The following is a 20,921-nucleotide window of genomic DNA, read 5'->3' as shown; positions in this document are numbered from 1 at the left end:
TCCTAGTGGACATAAAGCTCTTGTCCTGATTTGGCATAGCTAATACATAGGTTTTACTCCAACCTCTTCTTGGATTCCTTTAGCACTTAGCTGAGGTCTCTTGATCCAAACTAACTTAAAACCTCTTCCAGTAGCATTATCAACATCTTGATGATCTTGGTTAAACCTCCCTTGAACCTTTAATCAAACTTCATCGAAACTCTGAGTTTCTCACACATCTTTGAGTACCACCATGCTTCCGCTGCGCAAACTAGAACGTAGGATACTTCACCTTACACATTCTTCAACTTGGCTACCCCCCTGAAGAAAAGATAAACAAGGGACACCAAGAATAGCTTGCACATTCTTCTAGAGGAGCTAACTAGTATCATGACATCATGACATCCCAATAAGACTCTTGTGTATGGGCAAGAACAAGAAATCTGGAATTCCTCGCGAGATGAAAAACAGCAGCCCAGTGAAACAGCTATAACTCTCATTATATTTATCCAATAAAGTTGTAGCTTATACCATTGGAAAGCTTATAAAATTCTCCACAACTTCCTTATAGAACATTTTTCCAAATTCTGCAGTTAACTTGGTCAAAAATAGTGCACTACAGAAACTACTCTAGATTCCAACAGCACAGATGCATCGTCTTGTGATTTTCGTATCTCCATAACCAAAATAGGTATCAGTCTGATTCTTCCGCTCAGAGAAAGATATTGAAGTGTACTATTGTCTAGAATTTTCTGATGATTTTTAATTGTCTAAGAATAAAGATATAAACCGAAGAGTGTAGACTGCTCTGGAAAGACAGAATAGAGGAAACAGGAGATAACCAAAACCCGACTATTTATTTCACTAATCCTTATACCTTAGGCCTATAAACTAAATGAAATTGTGGGGACACCCAACAAGATCATTGCAATCATTGCAAAGATTCAAAACAATCATAAGCATAATGACAATTCAACAAGCAACAAAGATTCACAATTCAATCATTGACTCAACTTACGATACTATCGTCCTTATTATGCTAGGGGTAACAATCCTAAGACTTATCTTCAGATTACACAAGAAGGGGATGAGGAATAGTTCTAAAATAATATCAAATCAAGGAGTGGAGATAAGAACAAAGACTTTAAAATAAGCATCAAGGTAGAGATGAATAGCAAGGGTAGAGATATAGTAGAGAAGAAAATATCAAGATTTATAGAACAAGGATTTTTGCAGCAACTTATATACCTTAAAACAACCAGTTTCTAACTAGGCTTGCGTCCTACAGTCAGTATTACTCTGATACCACTCTGTAGCACCTGGTTTTAAGAACAAAACCAGATACGCACCATATGTGAGCCCAGGAAGTCAAATCTCACATATAGCTACAAATAAGGGTAATATCAATAGACAATGCTTAAATACATAACGTATTAGTGTAAAGAATATAACCTTAGATAGCAAACAACGGAAAGACAACTCCAATCTTCAGGCGAAGACTCCAATTCCACAGGGATAACTGACTGGTTGATCACAAACCTAACTCCTCTAGACTATAGCAATCTAGTACCCATCCGGGATTTTTCCAAATAATTAAAAAGTAAAGCAAGCAGAAGTACATGTCGTACTCAACAAATATATCATGGGGTTCATGAGGCTCAAAAGGCTGACATTGGTTTAACTGCGATTAGATTTTTATGAGTCATGATTTTAGCAATTGGGTGGCAACAAGTTTATTCACAAACCCATATAAACACATGATCAGGTAAGCATGAATAATGAATAGCATAAACAGTAATCATTAATGAGCATATTCATCATCAGTATCATCCATGTTCATCATCATTAACCATTAGTGATCATCTATTCCGTAAGGGTTCCAAGACCACTCGTGACCGTGAGCACGACTGATATACCAATTTTACACTCTGCAGAGGTTGTACACTTTCACTGTGAGTCGTGATTTACCCTTTCGCCCGAGGTGATCAGCCTCTTGACCCACTACCAAGGAAGGTCAATAGGGTTCACTATGAAGCCTTTTAAAGGTTCGTCTAACAAGTTAGGGCCGCTAAGGTTTCCCCATCAGTAAGCATGAACCCCCTCCAAGGAGTGACTAACAAAATATAAAGAAACCAAAGTACACCCTCTTGGCAGGCCGAGACCATACAAATCGGAGCCCCTCTTGCGCCATAAAGGTAACCTCTAACAAGCTAGAAAATGTCCTCCTACTGAGCTAAAGCCAGAGCCATATAGCCCTCACAGCTGTACTGTAAGTCCCGGATGATCACTTACAGATAAGTCCTTAGGAAGAGGAATCTAGAGCACCATAAAAATAGCCCAATGCTCTAACCCCCTGATTCCATGTTGCTAAAAAGCATCTTTTAATGTTTATTGCATATACCATTAGTCAAGTTACCAGATCATGGTTGTAGTTGAGCACTAGCATCAAACTACCAATGCATATCCCAAAGGTGTCAAGGTACAAGTCCAAAAGACTAGGATATCCTTAGTGGTAGTCATGGTAGACACATGCAATATGAATTAAGTGATTAAAGGTGTATAGGACAACAAGAAAGATCCCATGCTATACTTGCCTTAAAACACCGATCCTTCGGTAAGCTTTAATCTTCAACGTTCTTCTTCTTCTTCTTGATTCAACACGTAAATCTCACCGACTGGACGTAATCATAAAGCACCACACAAGCATCCATACAAATCATACACGAAGCAAACAACAGAACTAAATCAGAACAGTACACCAAACATAAAATCAAGATGAAAAGTTTGTGAAACAAATCTACGTCTCGCTACGAACACACAGACGCGAAGAGCACGCTAATCGAAGCTACGGTTGAAAAGATACAACTACCGAAAGATTTACTTTATACGCGGAAAAGAAAACTATAGGCTTCATTTATTTAACTATATAAAGTCTTATATAAATTGGATTAAATCAAATTTAGATTTGAATTATAAAACTAAAGTAAAACGAATCATATTTTATTTACAAAACCCAGTTGCATAATTATTAATCAAGATATGATTTAAACCATAAAATTCTAGTATTAGTGACATGATAAACATTGTTACTAACACGTAGATCTTGTCGCTATGAATCTAACGCAGCTTGAATGGGTCAAAACGGATCTAAAACGTAAAAGATATGAAATAAACAAGATTTCCTTTATTAAAATAATAGATTAAATCTAATCATGAATTTTAAAAGTTGAAAACACATCTAACAATAGTATGAACATGTAGGTTATGAAATTACGAACCTAACGCAAGTTGAACGAATCAAATCGCAATTAAAACGAAGAAACTGTAGAGATTAAAAAGATGTCTTACGTGAACTAGTATTATACAATTCAGAATAAACAAAAGGGATCAATGATTGCATATGGATGAAATAAGCACGGCGTCATTAGCATATTAATTTGATGAATAAAATATTTACGTAGCAAGGGAGGTTGACGACCAGGAGCTGCATGCTGTAACAGAGAGCACGTCGAGCTTTGATAGCCAGGACAGCGAACCTGCAGATGGTGGCCGGTGATGATGGACGGCGGCGAACTACTCATGGAGTTGTCCGGCTTCTGGAGAGCCTGCCTGCAGCGCCGGTGGCGCAGACTTGCTCGTCTCAGGCGACGGCAGCGGCGACAGCGATGGCAACGGCGACGGCGACGACAAGAGAAGGATGAGAAAAATATGATTTACTACACGAGGGATTTCCCAAACTAGGGGCTCCCCATACGGTAGTTTTGGTGTACTTTGCCCAAGTGGTTGGTAGATATATATAGAAAGAAAAACTCCCTACATCCACGTCAACTAGCGATATGGTACTAATTGACGTTGCACCATCCGCCTGCACTAATGGGCCTAAATAATCATTAAAGCCCATTAGTAAATAAATGCATGGGCCTTAACGATTTATTAGGAATATTGCACATGGGCTTTGAGCGTTGGGAAAAATGAGAGATTTATTATTTAAGGAAATAATTAATTTCGTGAATAAAATAATTCTAGAAAAGTCTAAAATTGATATTTAAGCCACAAAAAAATACTCCGAGACCTCCGAAAATTTGAGGAAAATTCTTAGAGACACTTTGGAACATGATGAACCCAAATAAAGTATTTAGAGCTCATAAAAATATTGTTGGGAACTTGGAATATAAAGATTAAGGTGAAGGTGGTAGTAATTAAATTCCAGAAATAAGCTGAAAATTTCCTAGAGATAGATATCCGTCTCCTAAACATATAAAAAAACACATTTTGCACATAGAAACACGAGGTGCGACCGGCATGAATGCAACAAACACGTTTCTATCTTATGATAAATTTTAAATTAATAATTTTTTTTATTTTCCTATGTTTTCATGTGCACAAAAATTCACAAATAAATTATTTTAATTCTATTTTCAAAAGAGGCAAATTTTGGGGTGTTACATCTTCTTACTTTGAGTTCTTGTCGTATGTGTTATGGCAACTTGAAATCCGGCTAGGAACGCATAGAAGTTGAAGTAATTGTGAGCATCATCCCTACTCTTAAATTCCATCGATAGCTATGGGGTGTACTTGCTGTTGATTGGTGCATTGTTGCCTTCAGATGCTGTAACCTGCTCATTTTTTATGAATTCTTCAATCTCTTCCTCCGTCAGTTCCTAGCTACCATTTACATGCTCATTATCATCTGTTATAGCTGATGTAATATCTGAACTTGTTGGTTCTATTGCTATGATCCTAAAGTCATTTTCTCCCATTGTTGGTTGGTCATCTTGATTTTCATGCTGCACCTGTAAATATATTAGTAGCAGTCTTAGTTTCTGAGTAATGTCATTTATAATACAAATATTTTTTTCAGTGTGGAATGAAATAGTTGAAGAGATCATTTGTTATGTACCTCATCAATGTACATGTTATTGAATACATCTGTTTGCCAATGGTATTTATTGAATTTCATATCTATCATCATTAGTTATGCTTGTCATTGCTACATCATCATCAGCGACGATTGCCATTTCTCCATCCTGTTTTTGTAAAGATAAATTTTACTTTGATGCCAGTACATATTTGTATTGCTTATAAATGTAATCAAATTGGCTCAGCTGTCTGTATCTACCTCGTATGACAACCTTGACTCTAATATTGACCAGTCAGTTTGTGGTCCAAAGATTCCATCTAAATCTTCAAGTCTCATATTCTGTTTTATTTATTTGATAATGAGAATGGTTACCATTTATAATATAATACAACTAGTTTGACAAGCATATATAATATAGTTTTATCTCATTCCTGTCATTTCCAAGTATCATCTTTGTTAATGATCATTGCATCTCTTCATGTTGTTGCACAGTTTATAATGAAGCATTGAAATTAAAGTACTGTTATGCTGAAATTACATTGCACATATGTGTGTAATTTACATATGTCTGAATTGTAATTTTTGTGTACTAGTATTATAAATTTTACCTGTGTATTCCAGTCAGTCTGATTATCTTCCTGAGAGTTCCTGATCTGTTCCATCATAAGTTTAGTGTAGCCTCCCTGCATTGAAATATATTTTAGTCGAAAAACAACCTTCTTATGTTGGCATTTTTTGATTCTAAGCAATGATTTTGCTCACCTTTTTGTATCTGTAGGTATTTGAAAGGTCACTGGAATAATTTGTGCCTACAAATATTTGGTAAGGAGCTGACTGCACTTCCTTAATTGCTTCTTGTGGCTTCACTGATGTTGGATAATCATCACATCTACTTGTTGTGACATACATATTATTCTGCTTCATAAAAAAAGCAAGCAGCTGAGTACTTACATAGCTTTTTATTGCATCATTGAATTGTGTTTCTTACCTCAAGTAGTTGATCAAACTCGACTGGTGCTTGTATTAGTTGCATAAGGGAAGCAATTAAAACCTACAAGAAAATGAAGAAGCCATTAGTTCTCATTTATTTATTATTTGTGTCAATTGTTTTGAATTAGGAGTAATTTTACATTATTGTTGCTTTCTTCTTGGTGAATCATTTTCTCATAATTCTGAATCTGATATTGTGCCTCTGACATTTCTGGCCGCCTTGTTCTTCTTTCTAGATTCATGTTCTGTTATAACATCCAGATTTTATGTTTTGACAGTTAGAAGGTTTCTCATCATTACATATTCCATGTATCTAACACACACAAGGAGATTGGATTTAAATGATCGATGTACTAACCTTGGCTATTGAGGTTTGTGGTTCCTCTTCGATCTAATCTATGCCCCTTTGCCCTGCTTTGCGTGAACAAGTTGCATGAGCCGGATCTTTAAATTGTATACATGTACAGTATAATTGCATTAGCAGCAAGTACAAGTTGCACTATGTCAAATGTGCAATTTCCTTATTTTTGTTCTGTAATTTAATTACAATAGTAATATAGCAAATGCATAAGAGATATATTTGTAATTTTAGTTGAGGATTAGTTGAGGATTGCTGAGTTGTGTGACTATGCTTGTCTTGTGCAGGAACATCACAGCAGTCCCAGTAGTAGTTTGGCTGCTGTTTTCAGTTTGGCCCTGAGTTCTAGAAGCTACTGCTCTGCATCTTCGATTTTCCTAAGGAGTTGCTTATTCGGTTTTCAGGTGTGCACCAGTACCTTAGTTGCAATTTTCCATCTCTTATGCAACTAGAGCTAGCTAGCTAGTAGTTCTCTGATGAATAGGGATAGGATTTAGAGTGGCTTGTTGATGTGGCTATAGAATTACTTTTAGAAAATTGGCCCAGAAAATTCGATTTGTGTGTGTGTGTGTGTGTGTTTGATTTCTACTAGCTACATGTGTGTGTGATGTCATGCTCTCAGTTTTGTACTATGCTCTCTGCAAATAATTGGTTGAGGAACTAGGGTGTGATCGAAATAATTGGTTGAACCCCCAAGTGCTGGACCTGCTTCTTATGCACACTGAGCAACTAGGGCCATGCCCTGCTGTTGTAGCAAGCACAAGCAAAATGTGATAATATTTTCCCGTTAGCGTTGTTTTTTAATACTTGTTCCTGACTGAGTAGGAAATATTTAGGAATAGGATTATTCTCAACAAGTCAATGTTGCTTGCAGCACCACTTGGTCTGTTTGTACATGCAATGTGATAATATCACCTGGAAAATGAAACTAGTATATGTAGATCCTATCCATGTGGATAACCTTATATTTATTTGGTCTGATGTTACAGGTGTTGCAATGCCTCTCTGGTCAAGGTTTGACTTCATCAGGTGGTAGTGGTTAGGTAGGAAGTGATGGTGGCAATAGCAGTGGGGCTTCAAGAGCGGCTATGAAGGAGAGGTTAGTCTGATACTATAATTATTTGAGGATTGCTTTCTTGTACAAGTTCTGAAGTATTGTCATGTTTTTGGTTTCTTCCTGTGGTGCTATCAGATTCAGGTCTTTCAATGTGTTATTTGAAGAGATCTACCAGAAGCAATGTGGCTGGTCTGTTCCAGACACTGAGCTGCGCGAGTCACTAAGACTCGCAGTTGCTGAAATCCTGTTGCCTGCCTACCGATCTTTCATAAAATGTTTTGGGTATGCTGCTCTGACTCCTTGTTACTTGTCGAAAGTTAACCTATGAGCCCAGGAATCAGCTATTTTTTTTAATGATACCTGCAGTATTCCTTCTACTTCATGTTCGTGGCGCTTAAACATATTATTTTCTGATCATTTGTAGGCCTCTCATCGAGAATAGCAAAGCACCTGGAAAATACGTGAAGCACACTCCCGAGCAACCCTCGAGATGTTGCTGGGCAATTTATTTGAGGGGAAACAAGAACACGCTTGATAGTTTGGTACCGCAACAATGATGTGATGTCTTTTCCATGGATCTACATTCTCCTAGTCTTTGATCTGAGTTGCTATTGTTTTTTGTTGCTTTTTCAGAAAGTAGATTCAAAAGATTGGGATACTAACCTTTGTTGATGAGGTATGGATCAATCTTCTAGTTCTTCTTCTTGAAATTTCATGTTCTTCTTTGCAATCTGATATCTCCCCCTTTCCCCTGCCCTGCGTGAACAGAGCAGAGGCTTCCCCCACGCAGATCTGTTTCTGGTTGGCATCTCTCCTAAGTCTTTATATTCCTATGCATTCATGGTTTTGGGCTTTTGTTATGGGTTGCTACTGTTAAATGGGCCAATTTATAATTTTAGTTATATTCTTATGTATTCATGGTTTTGGGCTTCTCTTATGGGCTGCTGCTGTTAAATGGACCATTTTGTCATTTTAGTTAATGGACTAACTTTGGTTGCATAAAAATTATAACAGATTTTCTCTAAGTGGGCCTTCTTTAAAAACGTGTGCTACCTTGTGCTAAAACATATGGTTTCTTCTCTCTTGGAAATCATGTGTTATGCAAGCAACCAACAACCATGTGCTAGCTTGTACTAAAACACATGGTTTTTCCTCTGTTACAAATTATGTGTTTTGTAGCTAGCAAACAACCATGTGCTACCTTTTGTTGAAACACATGGTTGTTGGGTAGACAGACTCATTAGTTAAACTTCTTCTTCTTCTTCTTCTTCTTCTTCTTCTTCTTGATGGGACCCTCAGGAGCCTATTTCTTTTTTATTATATCATGATAGTTGTTTCTTTTTCTTCTTTGGATACATAAAAAAATATAAAAAAAAATCAGCTCGCACAGCTAGGCCCTTATTAGAAATAGAGACGTTTATACAAGAGCAACGCACAAGTTCACTTGGATAAAAAGCTGCTTGCATTTGCACATAGCAAAGGCCCTCTTATTATAAATATTATCAGAGGCGTTTACAACTTAGCAAGTTCACTCTTGCAAGGCCCTTATATTACACGTATGACGTATTAGAGTCGTCGTTTACAAGAGTAGCTAGTTCATTTCGAATGAACATGTCTTATTTGTACTTGCTTCCCTCTCTTTATTTTCTCCATTTTCAGGATGGTTAGCTCCTTTGCATTCATGTGTTAGCTCATGGAATTCTGCGTCAGGAAAGTCAGAAACCAAAAGGAAAATTGCATTAATCAGTACAACATAGATCATATGGTGGTATATATGCTACGCTAGTAATGAAGTTAATTAGGATAGGATATACGCACGTGGTGCAGTCGAAGTTGAGGGTGAGCGGGAACGGCAGCGGCGCGCCGCACTGCGCCGGGAGGTCGCAGATGGCGTCGGCGTTGAGCGGCTGGTACTTGGCCGCCACCTGCTTGACGCACTCGCACCCCTGGCGCCGGTCCGCCGTGCCGGACGGCATGGCCCTGATCCGCTTCACGCCGGCGCAGCACTCGGCGGCCGGGGCCGCCTCCTTGCCCGTCACGTACCCGACGCAGGGCCGCAGGTTCTCGTCCACGTCCGCGCAGCTCACGTCCGGATCCGGCCTCGCCGACGCCACCGTAGGTGCGGCGCCGCCCTTGTTCATCATCGATATGTCTCCCTAGTAACTTTGCTGCTGCTGCTCTTGTTGCCGATCGATGTTGCTGTCCGTGAGCTCCGATCATGGAGTGGCTCGAACGCTGGGGTTTTATAGGGGTCTCTGGGTCGGCGAAGCGGTTCAGCTTCTCGCTGGTGCTGATGTTGCTCGTAATGGCAGCTTTGGGTGATGCATTGGTACGCTAAAAATGGCAGATGGATAGGTTTTTTTGGCCATGCCGTGCATGAACGCCACGGCTGCCATTGCAACAGTTCCATGCTTGCTTCGTTGCCACCTAGCTACCTCTCTGCTCATTGGATCATTAGTATTATATACACTATCGCTTACCGTTAAATGATGTTAAACATCTATCTCAAACTCAAATCAGAGAACTTCATTTCATTCATCGTTTAATCAGTTTATGGAACATCATGTATATAGCTAGGATGGCCACTTCTCTGCCACACTGTTTAGGAGCAAAGATGCACGGATCACCATGGATTTAATTTACTTGCCGCCATGACTGGCAGCGTGCGTGCGTGCGTCAAACTTAGGAGCCGAGCCGCCGTACAAGTGCGACGGCAGGCGCGGCGACGGCGACGAGGGGCGTGGCCTTGGGCATGGTCATCCCGTACACCTCCTGGGTGTCGACGTCCTCGGGGCGGAGGCCGTCGGGCAGGGACCAGTCGAAGCAGTGGAAGAGCCTGGCGAGCGCCATGCATGAGCACCAGCGCCACGCAGCGGCGCGCAAGGGCACTTGCGCTTCCCGGCAGGATCTTGAAGTCCGGCAGGTGGCTGATCTCCACCCGCCCGCCCTCCTCGGCCTATAGGTGCCGCTCCGGCCAGAACTCGTCGACGTCGTCCCTGTTGGCCCGCAGGATCACCGGCTCAGGTGAGTGAACCACTCACCAGTCTTGCCGAGCACCCACTAGCCGTGCCGACCACGAACAAGCGTTGTCCGTCCCCACATATTATGGCTGGAGCTAGAAGGGAGAACAAAGCATACACACATAATACAAGACACCAACGTTGACCGAAGCCCTGTCTGCGAGATGACAAATCTGAACTCTCTTTACTGAGTTGTCGTGGTAGTATATTTATACAACTCTATCCATCTAGTCCCAGTACAGCTGTCCTGCTGCAACAGTGACTAGATAACATACAGGGCTGACTCTGCGCCGACCTCTGCATGTGCCTACAGTGCTGCAGGTGAGCCGTGCGGCGACTGCGCCTGCAGCTGCTACAGTATCACAGCAGGAGGCCTTTCGGCGCTGCCTTCCCTTGTTGTGTTCACACAAGGTAGCAGTAGATCATCTAACAATCTTTCTCTAATCCTAATGCTAACCCTTGTACCCCTCCATGCCGATCATCTCCTTCAGCTCCATGAGTCGAAGATGTCCGAGCGGCTTGGTGAGGACGTCCGAGCGGCTTGGTGAGGACGTCCGCGAGTTGCCGACCAGTTTCGACAAACTCGATGACGATTTGCCCTCCATCGACACAATCCCTGAGGAAGTGGAACTTCACGTCGATGTGTTTACTCCGGTCGTGCAGAACCGGATTCTTCGCGAGGGCGATGGCGGGCTGGTTGTCCACCATCAGTGCTGGTGGGTGAGCTTCCACGCCGGTCAGCTCGCCCAGTAGCCGGCGTAGCCACACAACTTGCCACACCGTTGTGGCCGTCGTACGTACTCTGCCTCGCACGTAGATAGCGCCACCACCTTCTGTTTCAGCGACAACCATGAAATTGGGGCCGACCCGAGGAAGACGAGCACGCCAGAGGTGCTCCGTCTCCCGTCGATGTCCCCCGCTATGTCTACATCGCTGAACACAGTGAGCTGCAGCCTACTCCCGCCGGTCTTTGGGAAGATGGTCCCATGATCTACCGTCCCCTTGACGTAGCGCAGTAGCCGCTTCACCGCAGCCTAGTGATCCTCTCTGGGATCCTCCATGAAGCGACTGGCGTAGCCAACGACGAACGCAATGTCCGGCCTTATGTGGACTAGATAGCGCAAATCGCCGACGATGCTCTGGTAGAGTGTCGCATCCACCTTCGCCGCGGTGCTGGCCTTTGTCAGCTTCAGCCGCTCCTCCATCGGAGTCACGCATGGCTTGCACTCAGCCATGCCGCTCCGCTCCAACAGCTTGGAGGCATACGCGCTCTAAAAGAGCGTGAGTTCCTCCTTCCCTAGTCTCACCTCGATGCTGAGGTAGTAGGAGAGTGCGCCGAGATACCTCATTCGAAAAAGAGCCACCATCTCGCGCTTGAAGCTGTTGATGTCCTCCGTGCGCGCACTGGTGACGATTAAGTCATCCACATACACGCCGACGACGAGCTCCTCCTTCCCCGTCGCCGCGTGTAGAGCGCGTGCTCAGTTGCGCACCTCTGAAACCTAAACTCGCCCAGCGTGGCGTCAAGCTTGGCGTTCTATGCTTGGGGGGCCTACCACAGCCCGTAGAGCGCCTTGCACGGTCGGAGCACCCTGTGCTCCTCTCCCTTGATGGCGAAACCTGGAGGTTGCCTGACGAAGACTGTCTCCGCCAGCTCGCCATTGAGGAAGGCCGATTTAACGTCCAAGTGATGGACGCGCCAGTCCTTTGCTGCTGCCAAAGCAAGTAGCAAACGGACCGACTCCATGCGCGCTACTGGCGCAAAGACCTCCTCGAAGTCTATGCCCTCGCGCTGAACAAAGCCTCGGGCGACGAGGCACGCCTTGTGCTTGACAATGGCACCGAGCTCGTCCCGTTTGACCTTGTACACCAACTTCAGGCTGATCGGATGGCATCCTGGATGTGGATCGACGAGCTGCCATGTCCCGTTTTCCTCGATCGCCTTCATCTCCTCCAGCATTGCCCGTCGCTAGTTTCCGTCCCGCTCGGCCAGCGCGAACGTGGGTGGTTCCTCTACACTGACGAGCAGCAGCTCTGCGTCATTGAGCAGTCGACCAGCCAGTCCTGAGGGTCATGTGCCACCGACGATGTCGTCCAGCCTACGGAACCGCACCTCCTCACCTTTGTGGAAGGCATCCACGAACTCAGTGATGTCACTTGGAGGTGAGACGAACTCGATCGGCGTCGATGGAGTTCCCTGTTCCGCTGGAGTGCTCAGCACTACTTCTGGACAGCTCGTCATAACTCCTGCAGTGTTCAGCCACACTGTAGGAGTACCTAGCTTCAGTCTTGGAGTGGTTGGCACCACTATAAGACGTCTTGGCTCCGCCACGAGATTGCTTGGCACCCGTCCTAGAGTGGTCGCCACCACTGTAGAACCTCCTGGCACCACTCCTGGCATGCTCGGCATCCCTCCAGGAGTGCTCGGCACTTCTCCCTGAGTGCTCGACATCCCTCCCGAAGTGCTCGGCACTGCCCCAGGAGTGCTCGGCTCTACCGCTAGAGTGCTCGGCACTCTCCTCCTAGAGTGCTCCACACCTCTTCCCCAGCGTCTCCACCACCGTGGATGACCAGGTGCTCGACGATGAAGGTGTTGGTGAAGCCACCAGCTTCCCCTGTGCTCGGACTGCTCCAGTCCCAAGCTGCCTCCTCGTCAAACACGACGTCGCGTGAGACAAGCACCTTGTCTCCGCGTGGGTCGTAGAGCCGGTACGCCTTGGTACCCTCCGCGTAGCCCAAGAACACCATCGGTGTGCTCCTATCCAAGAGCTTGGTGAGGTTCAGCTTCATCTTCCTGACGTGGCCAATGCAGCCGAATGTCCGGAGGAAGGACATGCTCGGCTTGCGCCCATACCAAGCTTCGAACGGCGTCTTGCCCGTTAGGGCCTTGGTCGGAGCTCGGTTGAGGATGAACACCGCCGTGGTCACCGCCTCCCCCTAGAACCTTGCCGGCATGCCTTTGGCCTTCATCATGGATCGGGCCATGCCGACCACCGTCTGGTTCCATCGCTCCACCACGCTATTCTATTGTGGCGAGTACGGCGCGGTGTGGTGTCGCTCCACACCCTGATCCGCACAGTACGTAGCGAACTCCACCGAAGTGAATTCACCACCGCGATCAGTCCTCAGCACGTGGAGCTTCTTGCCGCTCTTGGCCTCCGCGCGCATCTTGAACTTCTTGATCGCCGCTTCGTCCTTGCTCGTTAGGAGTTGCAGCCACATGTAGCGACTGCAATCATCCACGAGCAGGAGGAAGTACTACCGACCACCGTTTGTAGCAGGCGTGATCGGCCCACAGATGTCGTCGTGGATGAGCTCAAGATCATCCTTCGCGCAATACTTGGCCGCCTTTGGGAAAGGTAGCCTCCTCTGCTTCCTAGCTAGGCAGTTGTCACATAGCTTGCCTCCGTGCTTGATGTGGGGTAGCCCTCAGACCATCTTTTCTAGCCGACCAAGCGCGTCGAAGCTGAGATGTCCAAACCGGGCATGCCACATCCACGATTCCTCAGAGTGCCTCGCCGCTAGGCACACTGGCTGCTCTACCTTCAGGTCAAGAAGGTACAATCGGTTCAAGGACCTCTTTACCTTGGCAAGAAGTCGCTGCTCCCGGTCCCTGATCCTAAGGACTCCGTCCTTGATTAGTACCTCGCTACCGCGCTCATCTAGCTAACCAATGCTGATGATGCTAGAACGTAGCTACGGGATGTAGTATACATCTGTTAGCACGCGGTGCTTCCCGTTCTGGCACCTAAGATGATGGTGCCGCGCCCTTGGATAGCCACCCTTGAGCCGTCACCAAACTTCACCGTACCGGTAACATCATCGTCGAGCTCGAAGAAGGATGCCTTGGAGCCCGTCATGTGGTTGCTGGCACCAGAGTCCAGATACCACCACAGCTCCTGATCGGCGCCCACATGTCCGAGGTGGACTTGGGCACGTGGTTCATCGAGGTTGACGATCTTTAGGGCCTTCCCAGCTCCTTCCACCGTTGTCGCCTCTTCCCTCTCCTTGGCCTCAACGTCTTGCAGTGCACAGAACATCACCATCAGGATAGTGGCCCCATCCTCATCATCGTCTTGCGCCAGGTGAGCCTGAGCCTTCTTCTCCTGCTTATGATTTGGGCACTCTCGTGCCCAATGGCCCATCTTCCCGCAACGCCGACAGGCGTTGGGGTCGACCTGCTTCTTCTTCTTCGAAGAAACCCTGCCGGGGCGCTTGCCATCGCCACCACGGCTGGAGAAGGCTACCTTCCTAGAGTTTCTTCGAGCAGCCCACTCCTCTTCCGTCAGCAGGAGTTTCCCGCTGTCCTTCGTTGTTGTCGCCTGCTCTAGGCGCTCGTCCACCGTCCGCAGACGGCCTGTCACATCCTCAATGGTGAGGGTGGATAAGTCCAGCATCGTCTCTATGGAGAGAGCAATCTAGATGTACTTTGCCGGCACGGAGTAGAGGTACTTGAAGACCGCCTCCTCTTCGTCGATGGTGATGCCATGGCTCTTCAGCTTGCTGATGAGCGTCTACAGACGGAGGGAGAAGTCCTCCACCGTTTCACCATCCTAAAACTTGAGGTTGACATACTCCTGCTTCAGAAGCTGGGCCGTCACCTTCTTTGCGTGGTCAGAACCGACGCGTATCGCCGCAATAGCCTCCCACACCTCCTTAGCTGAGCTCTTTGCCCCCAATGGCTCCCTGTACTCCATCGGTACAGCATCGAGGATAGCCTCCAACGCTGACATGTCATCCTCCTCATTGTCGGTGCTCTTGTTAACAGCATTCTAGAGTCGTCGGGCTCTGAGCTTGACCTTCATGGTCACCGACCACTCTTCATAGTTGGTGAGTCAGCGTCGGCCAACTAGTGCCGCTAACCTCCTGCACCGTGCGAACAATGATCTCCGGTCGTGGCTGGGCAGCCACAGCAGTGCCACTACTGTCGCCCATCTCCGAACCGCCCGTCGTCGCCAGCGGTTAGTCTGGTGACGGGGCTTGTATGACTCTGATACCACTTGTTGGCCCACAGGATCACCGACTCAGGTGAGTGAACCACTCACCAATTTTGCCGAGCACCCGCTAGTGTTGCCAAGCACCCACTAGTCGTGCTGACCACGAACAAAGCGTTGTCCGTCCCCACACACTATGTCTGGAGCTAGAAGAAGAGAGAACAGAACATGCACACACAGTACAAGACACCAGCAGTTAGCCGAAGCCCTGTCTGTGAGATGACAAATCTGAACTCTCTTTACTGAGTTGTCCGTGGTAGTATATTTATACAACTCTATCCATCTAGTCTCAGTACAGCTGTCCTTGCTACAACAGTGACTAGATAACATACAGGGCTGACTCTTGCGCCGGCCTCTGCATGTGCCTACAGTGCTGCAGGTGAGCCGTGCGACGCCTGAACCTGCAGCGGCTACAGTATCACAGCAGGGGGCCTTTCGGCGCCGTCCTTCCCTTGCTGTGTTCACATAAGGTAGCAGTAGATTATCTAACAGTCCCACACGCGGGGGTTCTGGCCCAGCGCGTGCGTGTTGATGAACACCCACGTGCGCGCTGGGACGTGGTACCCCATGATCGTCGTCGGCTTCAGGGACTCGTGCAGGATCATGAACGGCCCCGCCGGGTGCATCTGGAACGACTCGCAGACCACGCACCGGAGGTAGGGGAGGTGGGCCAGGTCCGACTCCACCACCATCCGGTCGCGCCCGATGACAGCGTCCAGCTCCTCCTGGACACGCCGGAGCACGCGCGGGTTCTTGATCACCTCCGCCATCACCCACTCGTTGGTCACCGATGAAGTGTCCGTAGCAACAGCAATCATGTCCTGCGTTAGTTTTGTGATGACGAACACGCATATATGTGAAAGTTTCAGTTTTATTTGATTAATTAATTAAAAGGAAAAAAACATTACTCATAACTAGCTTCAACAAATTGAATTAAATTTCACGGTATGCAATATAGCAAGAGCATATATACCTGCATCAACGCTTTGATCTCCATGTCGTCCATGTGCTCCTTACCGTTCTCACCGGGCAAAGATAGCAGCACATCGACGAAGTCCATCTCTTATTTGTCGTCGTCGTCATCAAGGGAGGAATGCCAGAGTCTTCTTGGCCTCCCTAGCTCTCCTGTGTTCATCAATTATCTTCTGGTGGAAGTCGTCCACCTTCTTCTCGGCCCCCCTCATCTTCTTCTCGCACCCAGTACGGGTCGACCCACCTCCAAGCTGGCAAGTAGTCCCCGAGATAGATCAGGCCCAGCAGGAAGAACAGCTCATGGGTGATGTGCATGAACTCCATTGCTTCGTCGGGGCCTGCCGACTGGATCCCAAGGTACTGCTTCCCCAGCAGCATCCTCGTGACGTTGTTCATCGAGAATGCGCCAAGAACCTCTCTGAGGTTCACGGGCTTCCAGGACTGAGATTTAGCCCATACAAACTGGCAAAGGTGCTCAGACTCCTGAGGTCGGTGAGCAGCAAACGACTCGAGCAGCTTGGTCGTCAGCGAAGTGCTCCATACAAACCCTCCTCATCCTTTTCCAGTTGGGCCCCAGCGGAGCTAGAGCCACATCGCCACACCCATAGGCAAGATGGACAGCAGCCAGTGTCAGAGGCCGTGAAGCAAAGACCTCATCTTGCCGGATGAGTATTTCACGGATGACTTCTGGATCATCAGTGGTGATGGCATCGATGGTTCCTAGGCGAAGATAGACAAGAGGGCCATATTTGGTGCAAAATCGGGCAAAGTCTTTGTGGGGAAGCGGGCTCAACTGGAGAAGATTGCCAAAGATTGGCCATGTTGGAGGTCCAGGTGGAAGCCTTAGCCTCATGCTGTTCAGCCTTCTCCAGTACACTACAACAAAGATCCATGAGCATAAGAGGATGGAGAGAACAAATGGATCCATGGTTCAGAAACAGATGGCAGCTAAAGTTTAATTGCAAATGTCGGCCTATTTATGGGATGTCTCAAGCTTCCTGGTATAAGTACAAAGTAAATTGAGTGACTGAGGTTGAAGCAAATTGGTTACGTATTGGATTGGTCATGGTTCTTGTGTTGATGTATATGGTTAAGCATCTCAACTACCACCATGTATATAAAAACTGTCATGATCTTGACATGACTCGCACAATGTAGACTGTAGACCACTGGGAAAATGCCAAGGGAAAAAATAGAAGAGGACTAGAATAAAAGAAAGGTCACGAAACATGATTATTTATTCAAAGAGCAAGCTGAAGTTGTGTTCCCGTAATTAGTCTCTTCCCCACTAATCTGCAATTTGCTCAGCCAAAAAAAGAAAAACCTTGTTTAGCAAAGTCCTACTCCACCCTCTAAATCTATAACCAAGGTACAGATAATCCCTTTTTTATTCGTTTGAAAAATCCCTATTTTTGTTGAGAACACCCATAGACCTCCATGAATTACTTGGAAGCTTCTATTGCTAAAAGAAATGCCTAATGATCACCCAATTCACCTTGGTATGGTTGTCTGATCGAAATGGATGAACCAGCATAAAGATTACCTCACTCAGTGACTCTTCTCTAACAATTGATGAGAATAGATCATGCACAAAATATTCTTGAAAGCGTGAGCAGCCAACGATTTTCTTGTTGTTCAATATAACAATAGCAGATGAATTATTTGCAGAAGTATCAATCAACTCTCCAGTCTCTGAAAAACGTGCAATTAACATCAGGATTGTAATGAATCTGAACAGCATTATATGGCACCACATTCTACTATGGGGATAAGATTTACATCTGCCAAAACTACCTTAACAAGGGATAAAAAAAATATTCCTACTAATCAAATACACATCAGTTGCAGTACTGAAAATTCTATCCTGAAAATAGTGATATAAGAGGCAAGACTAACCAAAATTTGACCCAGACCACCTGGCTCTGTATTCTTCAAATCACTAATCATCTTATCAGATATTCCTCATTCTCAGTTCTTAAGTATTAAAACTGATTCTGCACTAACATAAATCAACAAATTGACATCTAATCTTGGCACTAGAATTGTTTTTTTGTGAACCCAATATCCCTGTCTTATGACATGCCAGTTTTCTGTAGATGGAGGTGCTCATTCTGTGTTAGTTATTTTCTGTAGTCTTATCCTGTATGATGATGCTATACCCAGGAATCTTACTAGCCATGTTGGATAATTGTGCAACCTTTACCATCTCTTCATCTTCCTTCATCCCTGCTGAGGAGAACATGTTTGACAGGACTGTGTAAGCTGTTGCGTCGTAAGGATCTATCTCAAGAAGCCTCTGTGCTGCTAATTTTGCTAAATCAAGATTAGAATGGAGGCGAACTAGAGCTAAGCAAAGCTGCCCATGCATCAGGATAATCTTTCTGGGGCATCGAATTAATCATTTCCAGTGCTTCATCAAGGAAGCCTGCACGACCTAAAAGATCAACCATGCATGTGTAGTGGTCAGGGTTTGGTTGAATACCATAGGCTGATCTCATGGATTCAAAGTAGTTATAACCTTGTTGAACCAAACCAGCTCGAGCACATGCAGTCAGTATTCCCAAGAATGTCACATGGTTAGGCCTTTGGCCATCATATTGCATTCTCTTAAAAAGTTTGAATGCATCTTCAGCCAAGCCATGTTGTGCAAATGCTGTAATCATAGAATTAGTGGCAATAAGGCTTGGATTGCTAATGCATGAGAAAACACGATGAGCCTCAGCCAACCTACCACATTTTGCATACATTGTCACCAAAGAAGCGTGGACAGCCGAGTCAAATATCCATCCCATGTTGACTGCATAAGCATGAGCTTGCAATCCCTGATTCAGCATAGCCAAGCTAGCCAAAGCACTCAGCAAACAACTAAAAGCAACAGTATTAGGTCTGCATCCTTCCTGTGACATCTGACAAAACCAGCGCACCGCACTCACATGGTTTCCATTTGCAACAAAACTAGAAATAACTGCAGCCCAGGCAATCTCGTCTTTTACAGGCATTTGCTCAAAGAGTTCAACAGACTCTCTCATCCAACCCCTATTACCAAACCCAACCACCATTGACGTCCAAGAAATAGCATCCCTCTCTGGCATCAACTTGAACAGCACATGAGCATCTTCAATCATGTTATTCTGAACATAACCAGTGATCAATGAGTTCCACGATACTATGTCTTTCTGCTTCATGAAAGCAAAAACCCTTCTAGCATCAGCCATCGAGCCAAATCGAGAATACATTATTATCAGTGAATCACCCAAAAATATATCCTTTGCAAACCCCATTCTCATCATCAAGCTGTGAACCTGGATCCCTTCGTCGACAAGACTGGCCTGAGCACAACCATCTAGCACAACCGAGAGTGTAATCATATTAACCTGAACACCTTCCCTTCTCATGTCCAGGAACAGCAATGAGACCATCTCTGTACATCCCGCGTTTCACATATCCTCGGATCATCGAGGTCCACGACACGACATTCCTCTCTGGCATTGCCTCAAACAGCCTCCTGGCCTCGGACACAGTCCCATACTTGCATAGCCCATCAACCATAGCACTCCAAGAAATGACGTCCCTTTCCGCCATTGCATCGAACACCCTCAACGCCATGCCAAGCTCCCCGGCCCCGAGGTACCCGAAGATCATCGCGTTGGACCCCACGGGGTCCCTCCACCGCGGCGGCACCTCCCCGTACACCGCCTGTGCCTCCCGCAGCATGCCCGCCCTGGCGAGGCCCGTTATGATGGCGCCGTAGGACACGGCGTTCTTGGCGGGCGCCTTGCAGAAGAGCGCGTGCGCAGCCGCGGGCCGCCCCGCGCGGAGGTAGAGGGAGACCAGCGCGTTCCAGGAGGCGGCGTTGCGGCGGGGCATGTCGTCGAAGACGAGGCGCGCGGAGGCAAGGTCGCCGACGTCGGCGTAGGCGGTGAGGAGGGCCGTCCAGGAGATGACGTCGCGGCGGGGCATCCGGTCGAACAGCTGCTGGGCGTCCTGGATGCGGCCGCGGCGGCCGTAGGACGTGAGCAGCGCGTTGAGGTGGGCCCTGTTGGGGAAGGCCCGCACCGGCGGGGGCAGGCGATGCTCCTGGCATGGGAGACGGTACGGGACGCCCGCGCCGGCCAGGGCGGCCATGGCCAGAGCTCTTGGTAACCGCAGCGCGGCCATTGCCGCCAACCGCCGTTGCCAGGGGCTCGAGCGAGCACGGAGACGGTTTTGTCTGTCTGACGCTGACGAATGGCCCCGTCCACATTTCAATTTCTCCGTCCACGTCAATCAAAACTTTGCTTAATTGCTTTCCCATAACTATACGACATTCAGAAGATCAAATTATTCAAATCACTTGCATCACTGCTCGCCTATAAAGAGTTCGAAATCATCTTATATCGTGAGGCAGTTCATGAGTTAATCTCTCTCTCTCACCGTTTCAGTTATTCAAATCACTTGCATCACTGCTCGCCTATAAATAGTTCGAAATCATCTTATATCGTGAGGCAGTTCATGAGTTAATCTCTCTCTCTCTCACCGTTTCAGTGTTTCATCTGTCTGTTTCAATGTTTGAAAAATTGTAGTTTCAGGAACTACTCACTCTGTTTCAAATTACAAGTCACTTTAACTTTTTGGGTTCATCCATTTTGCTATATATCTAGATATATTATTATATCTAGATGCACAGTAAAATAAATGTGCCAAAAAAGTT

The 20,921-nt window shown here is 46.2% G+C and overlaps 1 protein-coding gene and 2 pseudogenes across 1 annotated transcript; all 3 read right to left on the bottom strand.

The window, feature by feature from the left end:
- Window positions 1–8,825: 8,825 nt before the first annotated feature.
- Window positions 8,826–9,389, bottom strand: LOC136499450 (non-specific lipid-transfer protein A-like). Its single transcript, XM_066495101.1, has 2 exons — window positions 9,064–9,389; window positions 8,826–8,946 (listed from the first exon to the last, which is right to left on the bottom strand). Exons 1-2 carry the CDS (start codon window positions 9,387–9,389, stop codon window positions 8,937–8,939), a joined length of 336 nt encoding a protein of 111 aa, XP_066351198.1. The 3' UTR covers window positions 8,826–8,936.
- Window positions 9,390–9,791: 402 nt separating this feature from the next.
- LOC136501582 (cytochrome P450 703A2-like) lies at window positions 9,792–17,896 on the bottom strand (annotated as a pseudogene).
- On the bottom strand, window positions 17,888–20,676 carry LOC136501581 (pentatricopeptide repeat-containing protein At1g53600, mitochondrial-like; annotated as a pseudogene).
- Between the last annotated feature and the right edge of the window lie 245 nt (window positions 20,677–20,921).

This window comes from Miscanthus floridulus, chromosome 13 (assembly GCF_019320115.1).
Source record: "Miscanthus floridulus cultivar M001 chromosome 13, ASM1932011v1, whole genome shotgun sequence".
In the NCBI taxonomy this organism is placed as follows: domain Eukaryota; kingdom Viridiplantae; phylum Streptophyta; class Magnoliopsida; order Poales; family Poaceae; genus Miscanthus; species Miscanthus floridulus.
Note: the sequence above shows the minus strand (reverse complement) of the source record. Positions and strands in the feature narration are given on the sequence as shown.

Excerpts from the sequence above, each read along its gene's own strand:
- LOC136499450 (XM_066495101.1), bottom strand. The coding sequence starts at position 9,389 with ATGATGAACAAGGGCGGCGCCGCACCTACGGTGGCGTCGGCGAGGCCG.